The 26,987-nt window shown below is 45.5% G+C and overlaps 1 protein-coding gene across 5 annotated transcripts in view; it reads right to left on the bottom strand.

The window, feature by feature from the left end:
* Positions 1-20,660, bottom strand: part of AP3D1 (adaptor related protein complex 3 subunit delta 1) — a 44,956-nt gene extending 24,296 nt beyond the window's left edge. For 2 of the 5 annotated variants that reach the window (XR_012677523.1, XM_075175202.1), the window contains exons 1-8: positions 20,307-20,660; positions 6,745-6,840; positions 5,952-6,032; positions 5,097-5,177; positions 3,033-3,140; positions 2,556-2,685; positions 1,052-1,191; positions 715-788 (exon numbers count right to left, since the gene is read on the bottom strand). Coding sequence is in view for 4 of the 5 variants with exons in the window: in XM_075175202.1 (XP_075031303.1) it covers positions 715-788; positions 1,052-1,191; positions 2,556-2,685; positions 3,033-3,140; positions 5,097-5,177; positions 5,952-6,032; positions 6,745-6,840; positions 20,307-20,402 (806 nt within the window). In the remaining variant the exon portion in view is untranslated. Of the gene's footprint in view, positions 1-714; positions 789-1,051; positions 1,192-2,555; positions 2,686-3,032; positions 3,141-5,096; positions 5,178-5,951; positions 6,077-6,744; positions 6,841-18,759; positions 19,310-20,306 lie in introns of those variants that run through there. The other 3 variants (XM_075175203.1, XM_075175205.1, XM_075175206.1) reach the window with 3 other exon arrangements.
* Positions 20,661-26,987: the final 6,327 nt, after the last annotated feature.

The raw sequence follows: 26,987 nt of genomic DNA, 5'->3' as shown, positions 1-26,987 counted from the left end.
ATGGCTACACAGATATCTGTTTAAAGTTTGCTCATTCCCATTTATCTTCTTGCTCTGTCACATGAAGAGAAACAAACCTTTTAATTTAACAACTCATGCATAAAATCACACTTTTTTTAATAACTGGGAAAATACATGTATTCCCTCCAAGACATCTACTTTCTGATTTCAGTTCAGAATTCGATCCAAAACACCACCACAAACTAGATTTAACAAGGGACAAGGAAGTATTGTCACATTTATCTAATCTATATTTAGGACATATATTAAAGGAACCTCTTCCAAAACATGTCTGGGCTGACAAAGGCATGAGAAAGAACTTTAATATACTCCTCATCATGCTGCTTTGGTGGGTAAGGCACTTTCAAAAAAGTCAAGAGCCAAATGTGTGTAGGTGAACAGAAGAGGCAAATATTTAAGCCAGAGTTTTTACATGTTCTCCATAGCCATCTCTGGCTTACAATGAAGTGAAAGGAAAGCAAATTATTCCAAGTTTCAAGCACACTTGGGAGAAATTCATGCTGACAGTCAGACACCCAAAGACTTTGCTTTAAGGTATTTTATCTCACTCAGGTTTTTCATGTGATTACCTTTTGATACTTGAAGCCGATAGATCGAGACTCAAGAAGAATTTCAGAAATCCGCAGACCGAGCTACTGACCTACCTAACAGGCACCAATCCTGAATGAACAAAGTAACACTTGTTATACATACCTATGGATGAGGTTAGTCAGAGGCTCAATCAGTTTCTTTCCCAGCCTGGGTTCTAATGGAGTAAGAGCACCAAACTATGAAAAAAGAAGCGCAGACAAGAAAGTGATTTAACAGCTGCTTAAAAACATGATTTAAATTGCAGCTCATTATATTTAAACCAAGCTATATTAAAATATTTTTCTCTCTTCCGTTATGTTCACAAACACTAGAAAATATTCCTGGTTTCTTTTTATTCCGATTTAATGGTAACTATACCTCCAAGCAAGAAATCTATTTTCTCACCCAAGGCAATTTAATGAGAACCCCAATCCTGCAAACATAGATCCGGAATACTTGCCAGTTTTATAATTTTAATGAGAACCCAATTATTGGTTGACGACGTCATCAACTTGAAAAAGAGTGGAGCAAGGGAAAGGTAGTTTTTGGGATTGCGTCGAGCCAGCTCACAAATAACATTTACTGCAGCAGACTGCACACCTGGGAAAAAGAAGTGGGAAAAGCAGAAATCTAACCACCGCCTTAATTGTAATTGAAGTTTCTGGTGCAGAACCCCCAGAACAAAAGCAACTAAAGATTCAGGCTTGTGTGTCAAGAGGAATGGTTCAGCCTCAATACCAACTAAACGCAAGAATGCAAAAACAAACTGAGAAAGGATTTTATTTAATTTTGGCTATTTTCTAATATATCAGCAAGCTGGGTATCCGCTTTGGGTCCAGTATTAGAAAGAACAGGACACTGCCAGCCTCCTTCTGCCTTTACTGTGGATAGCTTGTTTGTGGGACACAGACAACATAATGATCAATAATCCTACCCACCATAAAGTTTCCAAACACTCTTGCTTCTTTGAAATGTATTATTTAGACATGTTTAAATACAACACAAAAATAATGAATCCTTAAACAATCTGACTGGACAGGTTCATTCCCTTCTAATTGCTCAGCCTCTAAATTGATCGTTCTCTATTTGGAACCTTTTAATCTAGATAGTCTGGGTTTTCTAGTAGAGAGCAGTCCTTTCCTCCATAAAGCATAATAGGTATTTTCTTCCTCTGTTTGCAGGTGAGGGGTGTGTGTGTTTTCCTTTCTTTAAAAACACTGTCCCTGGAAGATGCATCTTACATGCCCACACCAAAGTAGACCAGTACACGCAATTAAATTTCTCCCTCTAAACACACATGCAAATCAACTAGAGATCACAGAACTGCATTGCACAAAGAGTTCTTGAAACAAGTGTATGGCATTTTGGTTTAGTGAGGGAAGACCAGCACCTTCCAGGAAGACTGAGTAGAAGTGTGAATATGATACAGAGCAATTGCAAATCTCCTGTGCTGCAGTTGAATTGCACTGACACAGTACTGAAGGGCCCAAACAGCAGTCTGGACTCAAAGTTTAGATTTAAAAAATAGAAAAAAAAATACTAAGTGATGTGAAATTATTTTAAGTACATCCATTGCACAACAATAGCTGCAGCTTTGTAAAAGAGCACAGGAAACAACAACAACAAAAACCCAAACCTTGAAATCAACTGAAATATTTTCAATAGCCAAGCTAAGTAAGCAACAAACCAGGAATCATTAAGTAGCTTTGTCCCATGAAGGTTTAATCCACTGATATTGTTTCAATAGCTTTGGGTTTGAAGTAAGAATTGGACATTTTAAAGAATGTATTTTTAGTATGGCAACATCTGTCAAAACTCTCATATGCTCATCTACCTATTAAACAGGCGAATCAGTACCCAAAAGGTGATTACAGCATTCTTCATGTATTCTTCTCTCCACAAGCTCTAAAAGCACGTACACCTAGATGTTTTGGAGGAGAAGTAATTTACTAAAATCCACTCACCAGGATCTGGATCTTCAAGTTTCTCTTTAAGGCGAGGAAATGCAGGACGGAGGGACTCTGGGTATTTCAAAAAAACTTTGTACATGATTAACACTGCCTTCTTCCTGATATAAGGCTTTGTATGAGACATCTGTTAATGAAACAACTGCAATCAGGCTCTTAGCAAATTTGTGTTTCCAGAGTTCTTCTCAAGGTCCTTCTAGGAGACTCAACTACTTTTCAAAAACTCAGCTTTGAGGGGAGAGCAAAATATTGTCATTTATCACCAAAACTAACAGAAATTTCACCAAAACTAACAGAAATAGAGGTAATCCTCTTGAGCTAACTACGGTCTGTAAAGGCTCTCCAAAAACCCCACAAGAACAAAGCGTCAGTTTTCACATGTAACAGTTCTAAATTTAACGGATATTTACCAGATTTGAGCAATTTAACATTCTTTAATTACAGGAAAAAGTTACTTCAATCTTATCAACTCACCAGTGTCATGATGTCATTTGCCAAGTCCCTGGCAAGATCTGGAGTAACAAAACAGGACAAGCCAGTCAGTGCAACTCCAGTATCATATTGGTTAGGGCTACTCAGATCCTAAAAAAGGAAAAACAGGCTCAAAAATTTAAGATCACACAGGATGTTAAGAAACAATTTTCTCAGTGAATTTTATTCACTCAACACAAACGAAGTAGAGCTTCTACTTCATGGGAATATTTATATCAACTATTAACAGAAATACCCTCCAACACCTGCTAAAATACAGCTATAGCCTGGGGTTTAATAATGGGCATGAGGAATCATAATTAAACAATAGATGGATGACTGCAACATAAAAGCAATTAGAGATATCGTACATTGGTGGTATTTTAGGAATGACAAATAATTTTTAAAAAACTCATGACACAATCACAAACATGTTTAAACTCCTAAAAAACTGGTATTACATACTAACCCTGCTAAGTCAAAGCCCAACTGTTACCAGCTTCACTAGGAACAGGCACTCCTGTTGAGGGCTTAACAGTGCCCTAGCTTAATCTCTGTAGTAGAGAAATGAGATTACTTTCCTTCCAAGCTGCTGGCAGCACCATAACTTTCAGTCCCTAAAGACGTAACACAAGCTAGGGTGTAGAATACGTTTTATTGGTCAAGTTTTCTTGGACTTACTTGTAGTCAGTATCCTACATAGTCCTACATAGCCTTTCAGGTATTTCCAAGCTTCAGACTCTTAACAATATTAATATGCATATCTGAGTATGTTCAAATATAGATTATAAAACCAGACCTCATTGAATGCAGAGCACAGGATCACTCCTTAATTGCAGTTATACGAAGGGAACTGCACAGAGCATTCCCACATGGACTACCGGAATTAACTGTCCAGATTCACGTGTACACAAAGGCTGCTGTAGGAGAGCTAAACATAGCCAGCCCTTCAGGGTCTGTGCCATTTGCATCTCATTTTAAAACCTTTTGCAGGTGGTAGGAAATTAGATTGTCCTTTAAGAATAATGAAATCTACTTCTTAAGGAGCAACAAAACTTTGCAATTCATTCTGGCTTTAATGTATTTTGAGAACTAATAACCTCTTAAAATACAAAGTTGCTAGATCAATGAAACATGGAAAAGCATCTTTATTTATGCCTTTAAGTAAAAACTCAGGCACAAAAAGGAAGGAATAGCCTAGAAAGTGACTGAAATTCAGTATAATAAAATCTCCGTAATAAAGAAAATGGATAGACATTATCAAAAATATGCACTTGTCAGAGCAGAACAGTTTAAAAGGTAAAGGGAAAAGCACTAGTTCTTTATGAAAGATACTGGATAACATCTCACTGATCTTTTTTCAGCAAGTAAAAGACATTTTAGCTACTTAGATGGTAAAAATATAGGCACATCTTGTACTGATCAGTCAAGTTTTAAAGCAGTGATACTTTAAAAAATTAAACTTAAGAGCTTCAAAAATATATCTGTAATCTGAAGAATAGGAAAATAATCCTGCAACCCAATGACTCTGAAAAACTCAAGTGATAAAGCTGAATGAAAATGAATACAACACACTTTGGTACGTTAATACAGAACACAACTTTACATATACTCTTCACCATTTTTACACACAATTATGCCAAACAAGTCAAAAGCCTGATCTGTTATTACCAGAAGAAAACAGGCCCTCACAAATAGATATTTTGTGGAGCCAGGTGAATGCAGATTTTACTTCAGGAATGGGGACATTTTTCTTACCCATTACATTCTTATAAGGGCTGCCTAAGAGACTAGTAATATTAACAAAGGTTACTGTTGTCACCATTCACATTTTGTGATGAATACACATAGAGAGCTGGTATGAGACAGCACGAGAGAAGCCCGTGGACAGCTCCTGAGTATTTCATTAATCCTTCAGCTTGTGGAATAAGAGTAGTGACAGAGAGAATGACAGAATTCTACTTAAACACCTTTAGATTCCTAAAAGGGAAATACTTCATACAGATTTGAAAATACAAGTAGGGAGACATTGCAAGAAAAAATTAAGAACCGAAGTAAAAAGTTTACCTTTCGGATCTGATTAGTAGTCAACATAATTACATCAGTCCCTTCATGAAAGCACTGAGAGGCAGCTAGGTAACCGATTCTCTGTAAAAAGGCAAGGAGAAAAAAAAAAATTAAAAGTACATTTAGACAATGTTTAGATGAACAACAACTGGTAGCTTCATGAGCAATTTTAAAAAAATGAACAATTAGACAGGAGGTTTGCATAGCAGAAAAGATATGACAGGGTTCTCTATTCTTTCCCAATATAAATCCCCTTTTCTAATCTCAGACAAGTAACATCTCCAGGGATAATACATCTATCTTAAGGATATTAAACTAGCTTCATCTCTACATTGTGGTTCAATGACCACAAAGATGTAGAAATAAAGCAGGAGTGTCAGTAGGAGAAATGGAGAATATTACATATATTTTGTCTGTGTTGCATTTAGTACAAAGCAAGAGTAACACCCCTTGACTCCCGACTTTCAGGTACTAAAGCTCAATTTGGAAACTATTCCTTATGAGGTAACATTCTGCCCCATTTGGCAAAAAAGGTCTGCAACATAGAGCATGAACAAGACCTTTCAAGAAAAATTAAAAAGCCAAATATGGCTGCTACTAGGAATCTTAGGTGGTCTTCACATAAAAAAATACTCTATTTTTTCACAAAAGATATTTGACAGCTATTGTCAAACATCTGGTGGAAAAAGCCTACGCTAGCAGGTCAAGTATTATCCATATACTAGAAACAAATACAGTCTACTTCCTTTACGTATTGAAGAAAACAAACCAAAAGATGACATATACCAACACATTCATTAAATACAGTAATGAAACAGCTTGGCTAGTACAGTTGTAGTTACATAAAGAACTCACTTTGAATGTAAACTTCGATGCACTCATGACTTCAATAATATTGAAAGCAGCCCAACTGATGTCGTAGCCCAGCATCTGTAACTGTGAGCAGAGAAGCCAAGATAACAAACTTCTGAAATGAAAGACTCAAGAAAATAGATAAAGATATCTCAGAAAATTGAAGCTGGAACAAGAGCCCCAAAATAATACTATAAGACATCTCAAGTTTGAGTAATGTTACATTCTATACCACTTGCAGTAAGTGAAAGAAGTCTCAAAGTTCCACCAGAAGCAAGTTTTAAATAGTTTGCATTTATTCCAGGTGCTACCTATGCAGTTACATAAGCATCATTGTGAAGGGTTTTTCCCCTGGATTTTTTTTTTAAGTAAAAACCAGAACAGAACCACAAAAATAGTTCTTTAACAGTATTTCCCTCCTCTCCTTGACAAAGGACTGCGCAAAGAGAAACAAACACCAGTTTCAAATGCTCATGCAACTGTGTCATAAGAAACAATTCAGTTGAAAACAACTTTTTAAATTGGATTAGTTTTAAATCAGATCAGCTTCCTGACCTATCTCAATAAAATAAAATTGTACCAATGCTAGTACCAGCACAATGAACAGAATGGGAATATGCAGTCTCTGATGTCAGACACATGTGGGAGCGTTTTCACCTGCAGCCGGCACTTACAACAGTCTAAGAAACTGCAGTCTGAGAAAAGTAGGCATTCAGACCAAAGACTAGCTCCTAGTCAGCAAGAAAGAAAAAAAAAAAAAAGATGTGATTACATCATATCCCAGCAAGGCACTTACATATGTAAGTTTGCAGACTGCATTTGCTTTCACGGCAATGTTATCCTGCTTCAGCTCCTGCTTGATCTCATCGATGCACTGGGAGATGTATTTTGCCTGAGGAAAACAAAAATTTGTGCTCATTTACCAGTTTTGTTGGGGGGAGAAGCAGTAGAATTCAACATTTGCAAGCACCAAGTCTCACACACATACACACACGCTATTTAGGTAAGCACTTCATTCTGACGAAACTACTCATTAACAAGAAACATCACAACTCTACTACAAAACCAAAAGTACACCGAGACATTTCTTCAGTGGTTTCCCTTCTCGCAATTACATTGTTGAGTCCAGAGCTGTAGTTTCAAAGATTTGTGAAAAAAAGGTGTTCAGTGGAGACTGTGTATCTAGGGGACTGAACAAAACCTGAGTTCCACTGTTCCTAGAACATACACTAATCACTTACCTCGATGGGAAGTCAGAGATCACCCATTCATTACGTGTCTAGAAAAAACTATGTCAAACGCTATTAATAGCCCACAAATTTAAGGCGACTAATGAAAATCCTATGAGTTACTCTTCTTTTGGGCACGCTGTACGCAGATGTCACTGCAGATGTGCACCCACGAACCCCTCACGCCTGAAGAGACACAGCACAAGTCTCGTACGGGGTGCAGGTACTGCTGGCTGTAACCCTTGCCGTCCTCCTCAACCATGGCAAGGACATCCCCTCCCTGGTTCACGACTTAGATGAGCAATTTTGCCATTTACACATTTGGTAAGCAACAGTTATTTGCATGAATTTCTCAGTAATTCAGAGAGCCAAATGTCACAATGTTTACATTTAAATCTTGGTCCTTCATTTCTTTCCAAACAATAATGTCTGTGCCTGTGGGAGGGATGTGGCAAATGCATGATTTAAAAATATCTTTACAGATTTTACTTTAGAAGTAGGCTTAGATCAGTCAGAGACTCTTCCAGTTCATAATTAATTATAATTTAAGTAATGAAGGTATCTGCTACAGAAATAATGCAAATTTAAAAGCAGAGAAATAATCTCTCTTTAGAAAGCCACACATGTACCAGGGCATTTCACATTCAATATAAATAAATCAACTGCCAGAGGAACCAGGTCAGAAACAGATTACCTAGTTCCAAAGAAAAATCCTGCCTGAATACCATTACCTTCCACCAAAAAGATATTTTCAACATAGAAATCTACTGGCCTGCCTTTAGTTAACATTTCTCCCCTTTACACTAAATTTTGTGTATTATCCCAACCATTCGACTGGTCTTTTACAATGTCCTAGAGTAAGACTCATGCTTAAAGTCATAAAAGTTTGCTGCTAGAAGCAGAGAATGTTATTTTTAATAAATAGCAGCTGACAATAAAAAAATTGTACAAGGGCTGTAGTGCAAAGAGACAGTGCAATGATCCAGGCGAGGAAAGGCAGCAACTGAATTTTAATGCAGGGACTTCATACCCCAACCAGCAGTCATGTAACAACAATTTACATTGCTATCATTTAGAGTCTAGCGATACCAGAATTAGAATCCATCATCAGGACGCACGGTGAATACACATAATTCAGAGCAGCAGCAGCTTCACTGGTTTAACAGCTTCTATATAAGCAGAATAATTATTTGGCTTTTCTCTCAAACCTCACACTTACGGAGGGATAAAAGCCAGCTCCTCCAGGGCACGGGTGAGCTCAGGTGGAACCATATTTGTTATTTTGAGACTTTTAGCAAAAGTCTTTGTTGACCTTCATGGAGCTCCTGTCTGCCCCATTCCTGCAGGTCCCTCAAACAGCAGCCCTGCTCTCCAGCATAACATAACTCAGAAGGTCTGATGAAAGAAAGCTGGCAAATTAATTTACTTGAAGAAATTTAAGGTATTCCTAAATGCCTGCATTTGGGGTAGAAATACTATCTTTGCAATGGGAATTTTCATGTTAAGGCAGGGCATCCTAAACACCAAACAACCCTTTCCTCTACAGAGATACCCATCTGTCCTCCTGGATATGCGCTAGTGGATCACATCTGCCAAAACTGGAGATGGCATTGCCCCTATATGCTTAACAATGTAGCGTCCAGGTGACTTCTCCCAGGAAGCAGAAGATTTGGGATTCTAAACCCATCGCCTGAGAGTGATTCAGGTCCAGACAACTCCCAAACTTTAGTTTAAACTCAAGAGTTTAAACTAAAAAAAAAACTTCTGAGAGTAGAAAACACACACTTGATCAGAGATGCTGAATGACTTTTATGATATGCAACTGACCTACAAATACATTGTACCTAGCTTTGAATATTTTATGCACACATAAGAGCACACTGGAATAGCGTCACCAAATCCTTCACGTGTGTATCTCATTGCCACATCTTGGTCAGCAAGGTCAGCACTGGTTCTCAGTGCAGAATAGGAACATGCAGGTTCTCAGTCTTTATGCCCATAACCAGAAAGCATTATTGTCATTTCCCATAGCATCTATCCCAAAACTATTTAAACATTAGCTTACGTTTCCTGAAAACCTCTTGGGAGTTGAACACAAACCACTCTGTGACCAGGAGGGGAAAAAATAGAGTATGGAAAAGCTCAATAACGTACAGCCCGGCACAGCCCAATACAGGCTTCCAAGCCACTAGCCACACTCGATGGCCCAGGCAGCCTGCAGGCAAACCCCTGTCTACCAGGTAGTCTAACATAATGAGCAGCTTCCTTTAAAGAGGGTGGAAAAGTATATTACAGAACTCAGTCAGATCTGAAACTAAAATAGGGGATTTTGAAGAGCAGAAAGAAGTCCTTCCAAAATAGCTGTACTTCAAATCCTAAAAGACTACAAGGAATGAAAGAGCCTATATATAGAAAGTTTTAAAGGATCAGCAGGTATTAACTTTTTGTTAATCTCTGTGGAGCAGCACTGTCATGAATGAGCAATATGAACAAAACTCATCTATTTAGTCTCCCACTTAAATCTGAAACCCAACCACCACACCCCAGCCAGATTCCCTACCACATTTAACATCTACATAAATATGAAGAAAACAAGTACACATGCACAGATCTTTAGCGAAGCTCTTCCCCGGTCTCTGGCTGGTGGAATTGCTGACTTCTGCAAAGCACCGGGCAGGAGGCTGCACCAAAGCATTTTCATGCTGACCAATACCCTCAGGCCCCACACTGCAGCCTGCAAGCTGTTCAATTCAGACAGCCAGGCTAGACAGTGACAGGGAGAACAACCACTTGATGCAATGAAGAAAAAAATGGCAGTTGCTCAGCAAGGCCTAAATGTTTGCAGGAAAAAAAAAACCCCACACATTTACATACAGGACAAAATCTGGATATTTTTCCCAGCATTGATTCACTGATAGTTTTTGCATAAATCTTTCTAACATAGCAATTTCCTAGTGTGGTAATTAAAAATAGTACTTCCCAGGATATAACTCAGTTTTTCCTAAAATGCTTTTGAGATCCCATGAAGAAAGGAATGCAAACGGAAAATACTTCAGAATTCACTTATACTCAGAGTATTGATTAGAATATCAATATATTTCTTAACTATTAATTCGTTACTAATTCTGTGACAGTCTTATTTGAAGTCTTCCCGGGATGCTACTCAATTGCTCACACATTTTGGCCAGTCAGCTGAGAAGCACTTCTAAGTCACAATATTTATAGACCTTTGGACATTCCCAGCCAGACTGCTTTGAGCAAACAAGGCAATTATAAGGAAGCCTTTCACTCCCGGTGTAGTTGAGAACAAGCAGAGCCATTAAGCGAAAGAACACCCTCAGAAGGATGGCAATCCAGGCAAAGCTGCAAGTCTGCAGTCAAAAGCTGAAGGGCATATGATAACACAGGGAAAAGAGCTGAGAGGAGCTCTTTTATTCGTGCTAGGCTGCCAAGTGGGAAAGGAGCCCTTTCCCAACTCAGTGGAAAAAGCTCCTTAATGAAATGCTATAGCAACCACTTGGGTGATTGTTCTCTCTCGCATATCCTTCAGAAGGAGGAAGATTACAGAAACACACTCGGAGCAGCGCAGCTAAAACCCAAGTAAAGCATGCAGATGTTAGCAGTAATTACTCAACAAAGCTGTGAATACAGCACAAAGTCGTAACTGCCATTTCTTAAGATATTCCACCAAACAGATGCAGTAAGCACTTTATATCCATTAACAAAATACACAAGCTAATTTTTAAAATAAGCCCAAATTCCTCAAGAATTCCAAGATCTCACCCAGAAAATACGTGCACTTGAACTAGTGTGAGTGGCTAAAATATGAATGAAAGTATCAAGAATCAAAGACACAATCCCTTTGAAACAGAGGGAGGGAGGAAGGGAAAAGTGGGTCATGGTAAGAAGCCAAAATGTCAGTTTATAGGATTTTTCATTTCCAAAGCCATGGTTTTTTAAAAAAACTTTGAAAAACACTAAAACTTTATTCCAAGCTCCAGCCAAGACAGGACTTGGGGTTTGCTGACAATTTCAGAGAGGTTCACAAAAGACTAAGATTTTTTTCAAGCAATATGTGAACGAAGTAGAAAAATCATTAATTTAACTGAACAACAATTACATTCCGAGGAAATGTGACTCTCTATGCAGTACTTTCGTCAGCTGATGAGAAGACACTAATGATTAGAGTGGATATCACTGCAGAACCTTTATATTAAATCTAATCATGAAAGCTATTCATTTCCAATAGTCTTAACGAAGCTGTACTCTTATCTCAACCATATACTACCTTCCAAAACCAAGAGATGGCAAACCCAGATTCTTACCACTGTGGGTTACAGTCCAGCAAACCAAAGGCAGCAGAATCCTCCACCAATTTCCTTGTCAGGATCCAGCCTCAATCCACTGGATCTGCTGCAGCTGATTTGAGATTCAAACCTATCATTTACTGCAACAGCAGTGCTTTCCACCCAGATGAAACAGCAAAATGTCAGTGAACATTAGTCCCTATTTCTCTTGCACTTTCAGGGTTAAATACAGTGTTTTAAGGAAAGGATGATTAACAGTGAACACCACAAGGAGCAAGATATGAACTGATATAAATGTGTAACTACACCATTCTAAAACAGAAAAAGTTTGGAATAGTAATATACATAAAAATAAATAACTGACATAAGCACAAAATATGACATTTCTTTTGTTTTAAGTACTGTAGGATTTATCTTTTCTTGCAGCACTTTCAGACATATGCTTGCCATTAACTCCATGAAATCACGTTGAGCGCAAGCACATGACGATTTCACATGAGAGGAAGATGCCCACTGTTCCAACTTCCAGAAAACCAGCAACAACTGCCCTTCCTTTTTTTTTTTTTTGATAATCTTAAGAAATATCACCTGTGGGATGCAAGCCATGTGACATGACCACAATGCTTAACACAAAAGGCAGTTACACCACAGAGACCTTGTGGAGGTGAAGCAACTTTTGAAATTGTTTGTGCTTCATGCAGAAGATCCTGTTACAAGCACAGTGCAGATCAGCTGCCACCTCCTAAGGAAGAAGGGTGGAAAGAAATACGTATCACTTGCCAGGCTTCTATCAAAACCCCCAGAAGCAGTACTTCATGTCAACAAACACCACTGAACTAGTCAAATAGAATTTATATACCTATAATTGACTACAGTACCTGAAACACAAGCATTGTACCATGACAGCATAGAATAAATCAACCGAAGTAACAGACAAGAGCATAAAAAAAGCAAAACGTGCTGATTTCCACTCAGTTGGACACAGCGCTAGAGATAAGCATATTAGATATTAACTTCTGTCACACATAACTAAAAATATTATATTATTTAAATACTGTAGAAAAAGCTATTTGAGGTAAGTAACAGGATCCTTCATTAAGACTACTCCATGGCTGGATAGAAAGAGAATTCCAAAGCACAGGCTATCTCACAACTAACTTCACTAAAACCATAAACCAAGCAAATTAGATAAGCATGTAACTATATAAGCAATAACTGAGAAATTGCACAGCATTCATTTAAGCAGCTTTGCAGCAGCCAAAATAAAACGGTGCAGAGGGTAGTCAGATGCAATAAAGAGCTCAGAAAACATGTTACAACTTGAAAGACATTTTGAAAAAGCCAAGCTTATATTCCACTCAGCTGTTGACAAACAGTATTGCTATACGTGTTTTAACATGTCTTAGTTTGCCTTTGCTACCTAGCTTTCCAGGGATTTATTCACTCATTTTGTAGGCAGCCTTAAGATCCTAGACCAATGTACTGTTCTCATCAGCGATAAACACTGGAGGCACGAAAGTGAACCTTTGCCGTTTCATTTGCAGCAGCCTCCTCTTATATTATTAATTAGAAACAAGATGCATTATCCACTACCCCTTCGTCTATTACAACCAAAGCGAGACAGCAAGACTCCTTGGCCAAATGACATTGATGGAAGAATGCGAAAAGTCAATTTGCACTTTTTTCTTTTCTTAATGTTTACTGAAATCATACATACCAATTGACATTTGGCATGATGCATCTGTCTATCCTAAACTGATTCATAAACCAATAAAAACCTTTGAACCTTATTTTAAAAATTCAGAGAGATGCTACGCAAGTAGTGTACACCTACCAGTTTCAGAGCAGATACTAAACAATCCCAAACAAATCACCACAGCACCGGAAGGCACCGCAGAAAGACACATACGATCTTCCGAACAGGTACGTAACACAGAAGGATTGGATTTCGGAAAAAAAGCAGATGTAGAGTTGCAGCTACTTGTCTAAAGTGACTCCAAGCAAGACCCAGGCCAACGCACACACCCAGTGGCCGACGCTGCCCCAGGCGCGCTGAGCACTGCAGCACCAGCAGCATCTCTCTAAGCACAGGGGTGTTCTGGCAGCCTCCCATGGAAAGCTCCTTTTCAGCAGTTTATCCAAAGACAATTGAAGTATGTCACACAAAAGAGGACTTCTGCAGAAAGCTGGAGCACAGCTGCGCAAGCCATCCTGGACCACCTCCCCAGGCGGGCTAGTCTGAGATGCCAACAATTAAGTGGGTATTAGATAGCAAAACCCAAAACAGCCCAACATAAATCAGTAAGCATGTATCATCAGCAAGGCTCTAGAGATGTCCCTTAATACATCTCCGGTCTGATCAGTCCCTTAATACAAATATGTCTCCAGTCTGATCACAATATTTGTTAATTTAATTGCATGGCAACTAAACAACCCTCAGGGGCCTGTGCTGTCTAAATCATACCTGAGCAGGCAACTTTTAAGACGAGAGAGACGTGTCAGATAAAAGTGCTTATCCCTGCAAACACAAGATAATACTCAAACTTTTATTTTTACATTACTATGCAAATAGCTGTGCAAGTGGTTTTACAATAGATTTTTCAATTTTCTAATTCCAGACATATTTCTGTGCATAATTTCAGGCTTTGATAAAGGTAGGCTTCGTTACAAGCACGCGTTTTGTTGTATGTATAGGAAATAGTCACTTCCTTCTACGGAGCTAAAGTAGCTATTGTTTCCGAGACTCAGCTGACTGGAACTAGTTCAGAGGGAAACATCACAATAAAAGATGCTTAATGATGTATTAATACTGTAATGAACATGTAACACTGAAAATATTACAAAGATGTAACACTGATTCATGCAAAGCTGTGAGTACTTCGAATACTGCGTTCAGTTTTGGGCCCCTCACGACAAGAAGGACATTGAGGGGCTGGAGTGTGTCCAGAGAAGGGCAACGAAGCTGGTGAAGGGCCTGGAGCACAAGTCTGATGGGGAGTGGCTGAGGGAACTGGGGGTGTTCAGCCTGGAGAAGAGGAGGCTGAGGGGAGACCTCATCGTGCTCTACAGCTACCTGAAAGGAGGTTGTACTGAGGTGGGGGTTGGTCTCTTCTCCCAAGTAACAGCGATAGGACGAGAGGAAATGACCTCAAGTTGCGCCAAGGGAGGTTTAGATCGGACATTAGGAGAAATTTCTTTACTGAGAGAGTGATCAGGCCTTGGAACAGGCTGCCCAGGGAAGTGGTGGAGTCACCATCCCTGGAGGTATTTAAAAGACGTGTAGATGAGGCGCTTAGGGACATGGTTTAGTGGGCATGGTGGTGTTGGCTGACAGTTGGACTCAATGATCTTAGAGGTCTTTTCCAACCTTTATGATTCTACTTCTCAGTTATGGAAAGGTAAGAAGGACAATGAAGAAAAAGATGGTTCGTGGCCATCGCTGACTTCTTAAATTCAGTACAAATATTTGTGTAATTCAAGTAAATTTGTTCACCTACTCCTTGCTGTACAATCATACCACTCGCTCTAAACAAACTTATATTCCTCAAGGCTGAAGCTCAGTCACACCACGATAGCTAGCAGCGATATATTTTACGCAGCCTGAATTTGCCATGAAGATTGGGCCCACTGGAAGAAAGTTTCAACATACCCACACAGATGCCTACTTCCCTTTATACACCTTCTAACATATGGATCTCCCTGTGAAAGCTAACAGGTTTGAACATCTAGGTCATAAAATAAACAACAATAAAAAGGAAACAGCTAATACAAAAACCAGCACTCAACTACATGGTCTACAAACTTCGTTTGATCAGCCTACCGGCCAGTGACTGAGCAGGTAAGCCAGTATGAACCAAACATTTTTTCATGCCCAGTTACACTTCAGTATTCAACAGGACTCATAAGTATTGTCAGTTATTTTGAACATATGCTTCTTATTTAAAAAAGCACTCAATCGCCTCTAGGAGCTACTAACGCTACCACTAACCATGTTATTTTCTGCACCTTTTACCTTACTTAAATATCTTTATACTTCCTGCCACCCGGATTTAAGCAGACTCCCCTTTAGATTATGCAGATTTCTATTTTTCAGCATGAACGATCAGGTTTTTTTAATAACCTAACAAACACAAATGCTTCTTTGTAACTGGTCCCATGACTCAGTCTTTCTGATGCATGTTGTTTGATGCTTCTCTTGCTGCTCTTCACATCACACCAGAAAACGGGACAAGCTACCAAAGAACACTTCTAAGTGAAAAACCTAAAGGTACTCTTTGTACACCAAATATATTCACTAACCCACATGGTAGAGGAAGAGGTTTTTCAGTCACTTTTGTGGACACTGATGACATTAGAGGAAATCACAAAAGGCCCCATGTTCCACACTCAACACTGGGACAAAGAGAGCTGCATCAAAAAGCATCAAATAAACAACTCTGAAAATGACCACAGTACAGAAATATAGTTAGTATCTTTATGCTACTTTGATTTTTCTGGTTGTTCTTCCACTGGCCTCGCAAAAGGTGCAGTGTATGGGCCACTCCATTTCTTAGGATGAGGTACCAGAAAGCTCTTCCTCTTCCCTGGGCCTGCCTAGGCAGAATTTTTACTTACATGTGAGAAAGCGATCTGTCTGGAGCGTTTCAAACCCTCAGAAGAGATGGCTACAAAAGGATCTGGACTGGGAACAAAGCTATTAGCCCCACTTATGCCACAGTCAATTAAGTAATATTTAACACAGGAGAAAGCAAGAAGCTAATGAAAGGCAGCACTAATGCAAAGCCTCAGCTGCTCTCTGCTTGTAATCACACAAGAAAAAGCCTACGTCTTGGCTCATGTTCCACGGCTCCAGGCCCTTTACTTTCCGTGACACAGCAGGTAAGGCAGGGACGCTGTTACACTGGGCTTTGCTACCTTGGAGGCCACTACTGGTCTGCTTTTCTACCAACTGGTGTGAGGTCCTTACCCAAGTCTCTTCTGTGTATTGTTTCTATTTCCGACTTTGTCTTTTCCAGTGATTCACACACTCAAAGAATTAACAATAGCAACTCTAGATCCACTTGAAAGTGGGTGGAATAATGAGCTCCCTTCAAAGATATTAACACACATATGACAAGCAGTAACTGATTGAGCATCAGTGACTGAAAGAGCTGACTGTCATCAATGAACTGCACGCTGCCTATCAGTTGGGCTGTTTTTTCAGTCTTGGACACTAACAAGCTTTTTAGCATTCCTCAAAATTCCCCTATTATGTTCCATCCCATACCCTTTACCCTTAGATTCTAATACCACAATAGGATGAAATAGGATCAAGTCTTTCTTCCAGGTTTGGCTTTCCCTCAAACTTTGAGCTGGCACTGGGAAATGCCACAGGGGTTAAAGCAGCTGTACAGACTGTTGAAAAGTAAACACAACACGTCAAACTAGGAAACGATGTAATGCTGTTATGCTACCTCATTCCTTCCACACTAGCATTTACTTTGCAGAAGGATGATGCAGCTCCAACTTTCCCCCGAAGACTGGAAAATGGACAGGGTATGTCTGCACCGAAAAGTGACTGTGTTAACTAACTCCTATCCCTTACCTCTCATCCTTGCAGAAGACCATCACTTCAGTTTCAGTGGTTTAAACTCAAAATAAATGGGTCAGCTTTGGATACAGACCAGGAACAAAAATGAAAATGGCCTCTGACAGGTAATTAAGCACTCTGCAGCAAGGATGAGAGCTCAAGCACCAGGCAGCCTCCAGTACCCTCTCAGTTCCTCTAGTGAGCTGAGGAGGGACCACATTTATTGGTAAAGAGCTCGTGGCGCTCGGTTTACTTCACAACAAGCCTTGGGGTACGTGCTTAAGAGTCCCAGCAATACAGGATGAATATATAACCATCAAGCAAGAATGCAGCAAGTCTGTTGAAAAGCTGTATTGAGAAACCCATGCCTGAACCGAGGTGACAACCATTTGTCACATCCTGCACTAAAAACACATCCTCGATGCGTCAGTGGAATACCAGATACACTCGCTTGTGATGGCACCTGTGGAGGAACGGGAAAGGAATAAATCTTACTATATCCTATCTACCAGGAGAGACTGCCCAGAAAGATGAGGGGAAAAGTGATGGCAGAATTTCCACACAATTAAATTCCCAAAGACAAGAACCAACACACACAACAGAAATTAACCTTTTGCAAAAAGCGTAACTAAATCAGAAGTCAAAGCAATAATCATGCCTTCAATTCTTTCCATGTCATTTTTAACAACCACAATACCTCCTTTCCAGAGACATCTCTTTCACAGAGTAATTCTTGTTGACCTGAGATCAACAGCTAATATCCTTGCCACCAAAGCACGCTGCTGTTTGTTTAAAACAAATTTGCTCTTCTGAATAGGACAAAGTGTGTGTGTCTTAAGCTTAGACACTTACCTTGAGACACACAAATGCCAGTTTAACAACTGCATCCAGTATTGGAGCAACACTTAGTAGATAAATGAACAATGGAAGCATTGTAGGAAAAGGAGGAAGAATTTTTGCAGCTGCTTCCTCTAAAATACTATTCTGATTTTGTAATGTCACCTGAAAACTAGAAAACATCCATAATCATTGCCTGGGAAGCACTGAATCAACACCCAGCATCTTAGTAACAGAAGGTTTACAGCACTCTTCAGCTAGCTGATCTAGAAAATGGAACAGTCCTGTAATTAAGCAAAATCTTTGAAGGATTCCGGAAACGATCCATGCTACAAAAGATACACATTTCATCAGTGCAATGTCTACTGATCAGCTGAACACATCCTGAAGTTCAGCTTTTAATTTTTGCTGTGCACATAAGGATATAAAAAGGAACTATCCCTAGTTATCAATTTTAAAATCTCAAAACTTGTATTTCAAACTAAAGAGCTACCTTTGTTTAAAATACTGTCATGCTACAGTCCAACTATTGTAATTGACATCAACCTCTTACTTACAGTAAGAGATAACACAGTTGCTTTGACCTCACCTCTCTAGATTCCTAGAGAGAGTGTACACCTGTATAACAACTTCCTTCAAGTATACAGAGCCCTACAAAATTGTCTGAGGAGCATTTTTTCCTAACTCCAAAGGAGATCAGAACCAATGCATTTTAAATATTTCTTGTCACAGACTAAGAACAAACTTGGTATGGCTTATGATGCACAGGAACTTGTTAATCCTGACTGTGTAACAGCTCTTGTGCTCTTTATGAAGTCCTGGAGAAGGAGCCATTTGTCACAAAATTATTTTAGAAATGAAAACAGTACGTTCAATCCTCCTCAAAGAGGACTGGTGCCACAAAGGCCTGGACCAGCTTGGACCTTCATCAGGGGGATCCTCAGAGGTTTGACAGTTGATGAAACATTTTGTTCCTATGCACAAAAGAATAAAGCATATTTACTAAAAGCAGCACAACATACAAACTGGGCATAAGCATACTATGGGGAAGTGCTCCATAGAAATACTGTTCACCTTTTCCAGCTTTGAGTATAACACATAAACATGTGCTTTCCACCTCTCCATGTAGTTTCCCACGTTTTGCAGGGCACTGCACACTTCATAGTAGCACTATCTTCCTCTGTCACCAAATCAATACCCATAAATTGAATGTATACTAAAATAAAAATACAAGTTTCCCAAGTATCATCACTAACGAATAACACCTTGTCCTGTGCACAACAGGCTTAAAAGCCATTTGAATTTGAACATTCAAGTAGTTTTGGAAGTTGTATTTTGTGTTTCTGTCCCACAGCACTAGTAACGAAGATAACAGTTTTCCAAATTAAGTATTTCATTTAGTTACATGTTTACAACTTTTCCAGATACTTTCATAGCTGATACCATTTGGATATTGTACTCATATGAAGAGACACTGTAGTCTACAAATACTTTTAGCCTATCACTAACTCCACAGCAACTCACTGATATTCCAGCAAAGCATAACTGTTAGACCATTCATAAGAAAGCTTCTAAGGCGACGACTACTTACTTGAAGATGAACATAAATTATATCCCTAATGTCTGTTACTTCCCAATTAACATGTGACACTTCAATGTGGAAAGTCTCACATAACATGTTCTTGATGACCAATTATTTCACCTATACTACTTTCCTGATCAAGTGCCTCTAATACAGAGAGAATAACAGGCCAACACATCCATTTGCTTTCTGCCTACAAAAGCTTTGAAACAAGGAAAATACATTTTAGTCAGAAGGTATACCACATGAATAATTTGAAAGCTGAATTATGACTCAACTCAGCTTTCCTGTATATGAGCTTCACGATGAAGAATATATAGTTGACTACAGTAGTTGACTGTCATGCAATAGAAAGGAATTCCCCTATTTTTTATCTATCTCTCTCAGGGATCTCAACACCACAATAACAGGCTAAATGGGAAGGCGAGTACCAAGCGTGACCCTCCCTTATTCTCCTTTTCAACTCAATGCTCCCCTAAAGCTTTCTTGTTCTCCCACAGTCTCTCCCTTTCCTCCTGGCCTACATCCCAGCGTCATCTTCCTCGTTTTGATTCCTGCTTCCACCTTCCCCAAAGCAACATCCCCTTTCCAGGGTGCCCAAGACACCCGGCTGCTCTGGGCCTGGCGCAGCCTTCCCCGCGGGGAGTGGGGTGGAGGCAGACTCCTACCCTCCCTGACCCCCCGGAGGAGCAGGACCTGACTGGGAAACGGGTGACAGCCAGCACGGAGGGATGAGGCGAACTAGCCCAGGCCGGAGCGAAGGGGAGCCGGCCACGCCGGGACCCGCCGAAGGGAGCCAGCAGCCCCCCCGCGGGGGGGGCCGGGTCCGCTCACCTCGTCCTCCTTGTGGTTGCGGATTCCGCGCACCAGGTCCTGCAGGTTCTTGTCAAACATGCGATCGATGCTGCCCTTCACCATCTTCAGCGCCATGGCGGCGGCGGCGGGGCCGGGCCGCGGGGCCTGCGCTTGGGGCTGAGGGGCCGGGCCCAGCCGGGGGGGCCGCCGCGGCTCCTGCTACCGCTAGAGCCGGCTGAGACCAGCGGGCCCGGGCCGCTCACATCCCGGGCGGGGAGGCGGGGGGGCGCGGACGGTGCTCGCCCCCGGCGCGGTGCGGCACACGGCGGGCGGCAGGCAGGAGCGGCCCCGGCAGCCGCAAGTCCCAACTCCAGGCTCCGCTCGGCCTCCCAGCGCCTGACAAAATGGCGGCCGGTCAGCTGAGGGCTCAGCCCCGCCTCCACCCGCCTAACCACGCCCCTGCGCCCGCCCCAACCGCGCCCGCCCGCCTCTCCGCTCTCCAGCCCCGCCCATTCCGCGTTAGGCCACGCCCATCCGCGCCCGCCAGCTACAGTCGCGTCACTGCTACAGCTAACCCCGCCCCCGACGCCCCACCCACCGCCTGGCCCCGCCCCCGAGGGGCGCTCCCGCAGGTCCCACGTGGCGGGGGGAGAGCGGGCCCGGGCGGCGCGGACACGCGTGGGGCCGGGGGTCCCTCCGTGGGACCGACTGCCGCGGGACCCCTGCGGGCCGGGCCTGCGGGGGCGGTTGGCGGAGCTCCCGCCTCTCCTGTCTGCCCGTGGATGTCTTTAATGGCTGCACAAACTGATAAAGCCGAATTTTGGCCGTGTCCCTCGTGGGGACGCAGCTCCACAGGCTGCCGCAGCCCAGGCACCGGCTGCCACCACCTCACGGGGAGTGAGCACTAACCTCCGTGGCCGCTCACAGTCACTAACGCTGGTGGAGGCTTAAGGAGCCTCATGAATACAGTCACCCATTTCCCAGGTGACAAGTGCCAGCGTGGGAGAGCTGCTCCAGGTGACGGGTGGTGGGTGACGGTGACGGGTGATGGGTGATGGCCAGGCGGACACGCAGCCTCGCGGGTAGCACCATGCAGGCGGGCACAGAGCGGGATGTGGTTCCGCTTTGCCATGGCCGCAGCTCATCCTCACCCACGTGCTGAGCACCCGCATCATCCCTGTGTGTGTCTGCCCGGCAGGTGACGTGTCCCTCTGCGGGTGGGTGGTGCCGTGGAAGAGGAGGGAGAAAAGAAAATGTAGAAGAGCCACTTTCCCACCCCACCTTTGTCTCCAGAGTGGGATTCCAGCATCCGGGAAAGAAGAGGAATAAACGGAGAGGAGCTTGCAGACAAAAAGGAGACGTGACTTTGCCACGATCTGCTCGGGCTTTTGAGCCACTTTACAACAGGGGGAAGGAAAAGGATTTCTGTTTGCTTCCAGTGTTTTTCCCCTTTGTTCTCCATCTTCCAGCTTGTTTTTGTTGGACCCTGGCAGAAGAACGGAGCCCATGCGTTTGTTTTTGTTTTATTCAGAAATAGCTATGGACATCAGCTCCTACGCATTAGGTTTCCCTTTTTAAGGGAAAAAGTAAAGGGTAAGAGTTACGTTCGTAGGAGTCCTGGTGGTATGGTAACATCCAGGATGAGGCGGTGGGCTGAGAAGGGGCGGCTGTGCCCACCCGCGCTGTCACCGTCCCCTGCAGCCATCCCCTCACCTCCGCCGGTGTGCCAGCGCCACTCTCCAAGGGACTCCGCCAAAAACCTTGCGAAAAATCCTGGTTTTAACCCAGACTGTTTCAGTGGCTCAGCTGGAGCCCAGGCCCACACACTGTCACACTGTCACATCGTCACATCGTCACACTTGCAGGACAGGGCCAGGCGCGGAAGCCCAGGCTGGGAGATGCAACACTGCAACGAACCTCCCCACCACCAGCGCTAACGAACCCCATGCTGCAGGGCGGGAGCTGGGCAGGAGAGCTGCAGCAGCACCCGAGAGCAGGGTGCTGGGGACCGGCTCACAGGGAAAGTTTCCTACAGACGAATTTAGACCTAGGACTTGATCCCCCCAGACTGAGTTTCCAAGGATTTCTCCTCCTGGCGTGGCCTGACTTGGTTCAGCCTTAAAAATTTGGGGCAGTAACGACTTTTTTACTCTACTTCCTCCAAACCTTGGAGGATTTGAAATTCCCTTACGATCATGCTTAATTAAGAGCGTGGCTCTAAGCCTAATCATTGCCATAGGTAATATCTAAAGCCCTTAAAATTCCCAGCTTCTTGTCTTTTATGGCTTTTGCAGCTCAGATTTTTTTTTTTTTTTAATAAATAACGCCACCTCCTGTTTTTGCTGTTGTAATTTCGCAGGCAGCTTTCTCAGGGAAGGAACTTTCCCACTCGCAGCTGCGTCTCCTCCTGCCACTGGCAGCGAGCATCCTAAGGGATGCTGTGCCATGGGAGAGCTCTCGCCATCGGCCACCGAGTCCCAGTGGGAAAACACAAGCCTGGCCATCACATCCCTGATGGAGCTGGACCTGAGCTGCTCAGTTCAGGGCCTGATCCTGCTTTTTCCCTGAAGGCAGTACTTCTGTGAGTTTTCTGGCTGTCTTGCAGGGCTCCCCTGTCCCAGCACTGGGAGCGCTTCATGGATTTCGCTGCCTGGGCTCCATCCCAACGAGGTTTAACGAGGTTTGGCTTGCGTTACGTTAATTGCTATTTTCCTGTAAACTGATGTGGGGGAAAGAAACATGAAATCAGTGCTGTTCAACCTCCAAGGGCGAAAAAAGGATTTTCTACAAAAGCTGGACTCAGGCTGGGCTCCAGCAACCGCTGCAGCACGGGAGTGACCTCAGGCCCATGATGCTGGACCAACCAAGCATGGTGTCACTGGTCCCAGGGCCATGTACCCCCACAGTCCTGCCCCCAAAATGGGGGGCAGATGTGGGCAGGGTTCACCCAGTGCAAGGGGCTGCGGCAGCCTGAGCGCAGCCGGCAGTCTCAGGTGCCATGGCACATCCTTGCCCCTAGCTGCTGGCCCAGGCACAAGCGGGGCAATGGGTGCCGGAGTTGGGGTGATGGGTGCCCATGTTGGGGTACCTGTGCTAGTGTGCCTGTGTTAGGGTGACCATGCTGGGGTACCCATATTGAGGTGCCCCATGTTGGGGTGCTTGTGATGGTGTGCCTGTGTTCAGGTGACTTTGCTGGGGTGCCCAATGTTGGGGTGTCCTTGATGGGATGCCCATGATCGGGTGCCCGTGTTGGGCTGACCATACTGGAGTACCTGCATCAGGGTGCCCTGTCCCCAGGTGACTATGCTGGGGTGCCCATGTCAGAGCACCCATGCCAGGTTGCCCATATGAGGGTGCCCCATGTTGTGGTCCCCATGCAGAGGTGCCCGTGACAGGATGCCCGAGGTGGGGTGCGCATTTTGGGATGCTTATGCTGCGGTGCCCCATGCCGGGGTGCCCATATTGGGGTGCCTGTGTTGGGGTGCCCGTGCCGGGCTGCGCATTTTGGGGTGCCCCATGTTGCGGTCCATGTGCCAAGGTGCCTGTGACAGGATGCCCGTGCTGGAGTGCCCGTTTTGGGGTGCCCATGCTGGGGTGCCCCAAGCCCGGTTGCCCTGTCTTGGGCTGCCCGCTTTGGGGTGTCACGGTGCCCAGTGTTGCCCCGGCACAATCCCCGCCCACGGCCCCGCTCCACCGCCTCACCCGGCCGGCGGCCCCCGACCCGCCCTGCCCGGCCCTGCCCGCCCCCGCGCTCCGCCGCCTCCCGCTCGGCCCCCGCGAGATGGCGCCGGCGGCCCGGGAGAGCCGGGAGGGGACGGCGGGACCTGCCGGAGGTGGGAGATCCGCGTGGGGTGCCCCGTGTCGGGGGACAGGGAGTGACCCGCGTTTGGGGCATGGGTACTTGGGTGGAAGTGATGGGTGCTTGGGTGGGGGAGCTGGGTGCCCCGTGTTTGGGTGATTGGTGCCCCGTGTTTGGGTGATGGGTGCCCCATGTTTGGGTGGAGGTGATGGATGCCCCGTGTTCAGGGGATGGGTGCCCCGTGCTTGGGTGGAGGTGATGGGTGCCCCGTGTTTGGGTGCTGGGTGCCCTGTGTTCAGGTGATGAGTGCCCCGTGTTTGGGTGGAGGTGATGGGTGCCCCGTGTTCAGATGATGGGTGCCCCGTGCTTGGGTGGAGGTGATGGGTGCCCCGTGTTTGGGTGATGGGTGCCCTGTGTTCAGGTGATGAGTGCCCCGTGTTTGGGTGGAGGTGATGGGTGCCCCGTGTTCAGGTGATGGGTGCCCCGTGCTTGGGTGGAGGTGATGGGTGCCCCGTGTTTGGGTGATGGGTGCCCTGTGTTCAGGTGATGAGTGCCCCGTGTTTGGGTGGAGGTGATGGGTGCCCCGTGTTCAGGTGATGGGTGCCCCGTGCTTGGGTGGAGGTGATGGGTGCCCCGTGTTTGGGTGATGGGTGCCCTGTGTTCAGGTGATGGGTGCCCCGTGTTTGGGTGGAGGTGATGGGTGCCCCGTGTTTGGGTGACGGGTGCCCTGTGTTTGGGTGATGGGTGCCCCGTGTTTGGGTGGAGGTGATGGATGCCCCGTGTTCAGGTGATGGGTGCCCCGTGCTTGGGTGGAGGTGATGGGTGCCCCGTGTTTGGGTGCTGGGTGCCCTGTGTTCAGGTGATGGGTGCCCCGTGCTTGGGTGGAGGCGATGGGTGCCCCGTGTTTGGGTGATGGGTAACCTGTGTTCAGGTGATGGGTGCCCCGTGTTTGGGTGGAGGTGATGGGTGCCCCGTGTTTGGGTGATGGGTGCCCTGTGTTTGGGTGATGGGTGCCTTGTGTTCAGGTGATGGGTGCCCTGTGTTCAGGTGATGGGTGCCCCGTGCTTGGGTGGAGGTGATGGGTGCCCTGTGTTTGGGTGATGGGTGCCCCGTGTTTGTGTGGGGGTGATGGGTGCTCATGTTTGGGTGATGGATGCCCCGTGTTTGGGTGATGGGTGCCCCATATTTGGGTGGGGGTAGTGGGTGCCCCGTGTTTGGGTGATTGGTGCCCCATGTTTGGGTGATGGGTGCCCCATGTTTGGGTGGGGGTGATGGGTGCCCCATATTTGGGCGATGGGTGCGTATGTTTGAGTCACCCATGTTAGGGTATGGGTGATGGGTGCCCTGTGTTGGGTGACAGGTGAGCTGTGGGGTGGGTTGCGGGGGCAGCTGGTGTCCCCGTGGGCCAGGCACAGAGCGGGGCACCCAGCCAGCCGGCGCTGCGGGGACAAGGGACCCATTCAGGCGGCTGCATGCGCCACGGCTGCTTTTGGCTGCTCCGGGCCCCGCGGCGGGTGACTCGGGTCTGGCACCACGCTGCAGGCGCAGCCGGCACGGCCCCCACACCCCCCAGCCTCCCAGCGCCTTTGTCCCCCCACGGTCCCCTCTGAAATGGGGGTGCAGAACTGGACACAATGGGGACGGTGCTGTCCCGGAGTGGGGATGGAGCCCGATGGTTAAATACCGCAGCCGCGTGCTCAAAAATGCCACCTCTAATTCCTGGCTTGAAATTGGTTGCAGACGATGCCAGGCTGGAGCGGGCCTGGCCTGGCAAGCTGGAGGCTGGGGAGAGCCCGCCGGACCCTGCGGAAAGCTCGGTGCTGGGTGCCCCCAGACCCGGCTGCCTTCCGCGGTGCGGGCAGGGAGGGCAGTGGGTGCTGGGCCCGGCCGAGAGGCGCATTGGGGACAAACTGCTTGAGCCAGCTCCCAGCTTGCAAGCCCCAAGAGCTGGGGGTGAAAAAGGGCGACCAAGGTGGGAGGCAGTTGCGGGGACCTCCTGCGGGACCTGATTTGGCCTCCCCGTCCCCGTGTGGGGTCACGGCTGTGCCAGGGGCTGGGGCAGGGTGGGGGGTCCCCGCACGGATCCCGGGAGCTCCCAGCAACGTCGCATTTGCTAACGCACGGCACTGGGCGGTTCAAGCTCCAGCAGCACCTAGAAGGAGGAAACTGGGGTTGGTTTTCCCTGGCAAAGCAGAGCTCTGACAGAAACCTCCCAGGGCAGGGCGGGAGGCAGCCGGGATGGCATTCCCCAGCTCCAGGCTGTGCCGGGGGTGGTTTCGGCAGCTCAGCAGCCCCTGAGCAAACCCTGGTCCAGCTCCATGATGCCCGGTCGGCCTCAGCTGTGCCAGTACCCGGGCAGACCTGGGTTTTCCAGGAACAACTGAGCAGTGGGTGTGACCAGGTGCACGCACGCACCCGGGACATACCTGGTCCCCAGATTTCGGGGGTCGCATGTGCTGGAGAGTCCTGGGCTCAGAGTGGAGACGAGCGCCACCATTTTGTGCCTGCATGTTGCCCTCCGCAGCGAGAGAAACCCCCTTGGGGCTTTAACTCCAGCTCAGCTGGGTTTGGGCTTTCCCAGGATACCCGGCCGTGCCGCCGCTCGCCCACGGGTAATCTCCCACCCGTGCAGGGCAGCAGCCCCGGGGGTGGCCGGCCACTCTTGCCCCAGTGTCCCGCTGGAGCCTGGCTCCTGGCCGGGCCCTGGTGCTGCCGCACGATGACTCACCGGCACACAGGCAAGCCCACGCGGCCGGTGGCAGCCCACAAGCACGGAGCCAGGGCACGGCTCTGATTCAGAAGCGTCTTCCTTCGGCTGCCCAGCACAGAGGCGCGGAGCCCACAAGAGGTTGATTGGAGCAGGGGAAATTTCCCTCCTCCCCATCCTCCCAGTGCCCAGCCCAGCCTGGCGGTGATCCCCT

Source organism: Calonectris borealis, chromosome 28 (assembly GCF_964195595.1).
Source record: "Calonectris borealis chromosome 28, bCalBor7.hap1.2, whole genome shotgun sequence".
Lineage (NCBI taxonomy): Eukaryota > Metazoa > Chordata > Aves > Procellariiformes > Procellariidae > Calonectris > Calonectris borealis.
The sequence above is the reverse complement of the archived record's forward strand: the minus strand, read 5'-3'. Positions and strand labels throughout refer to the sequence as shown.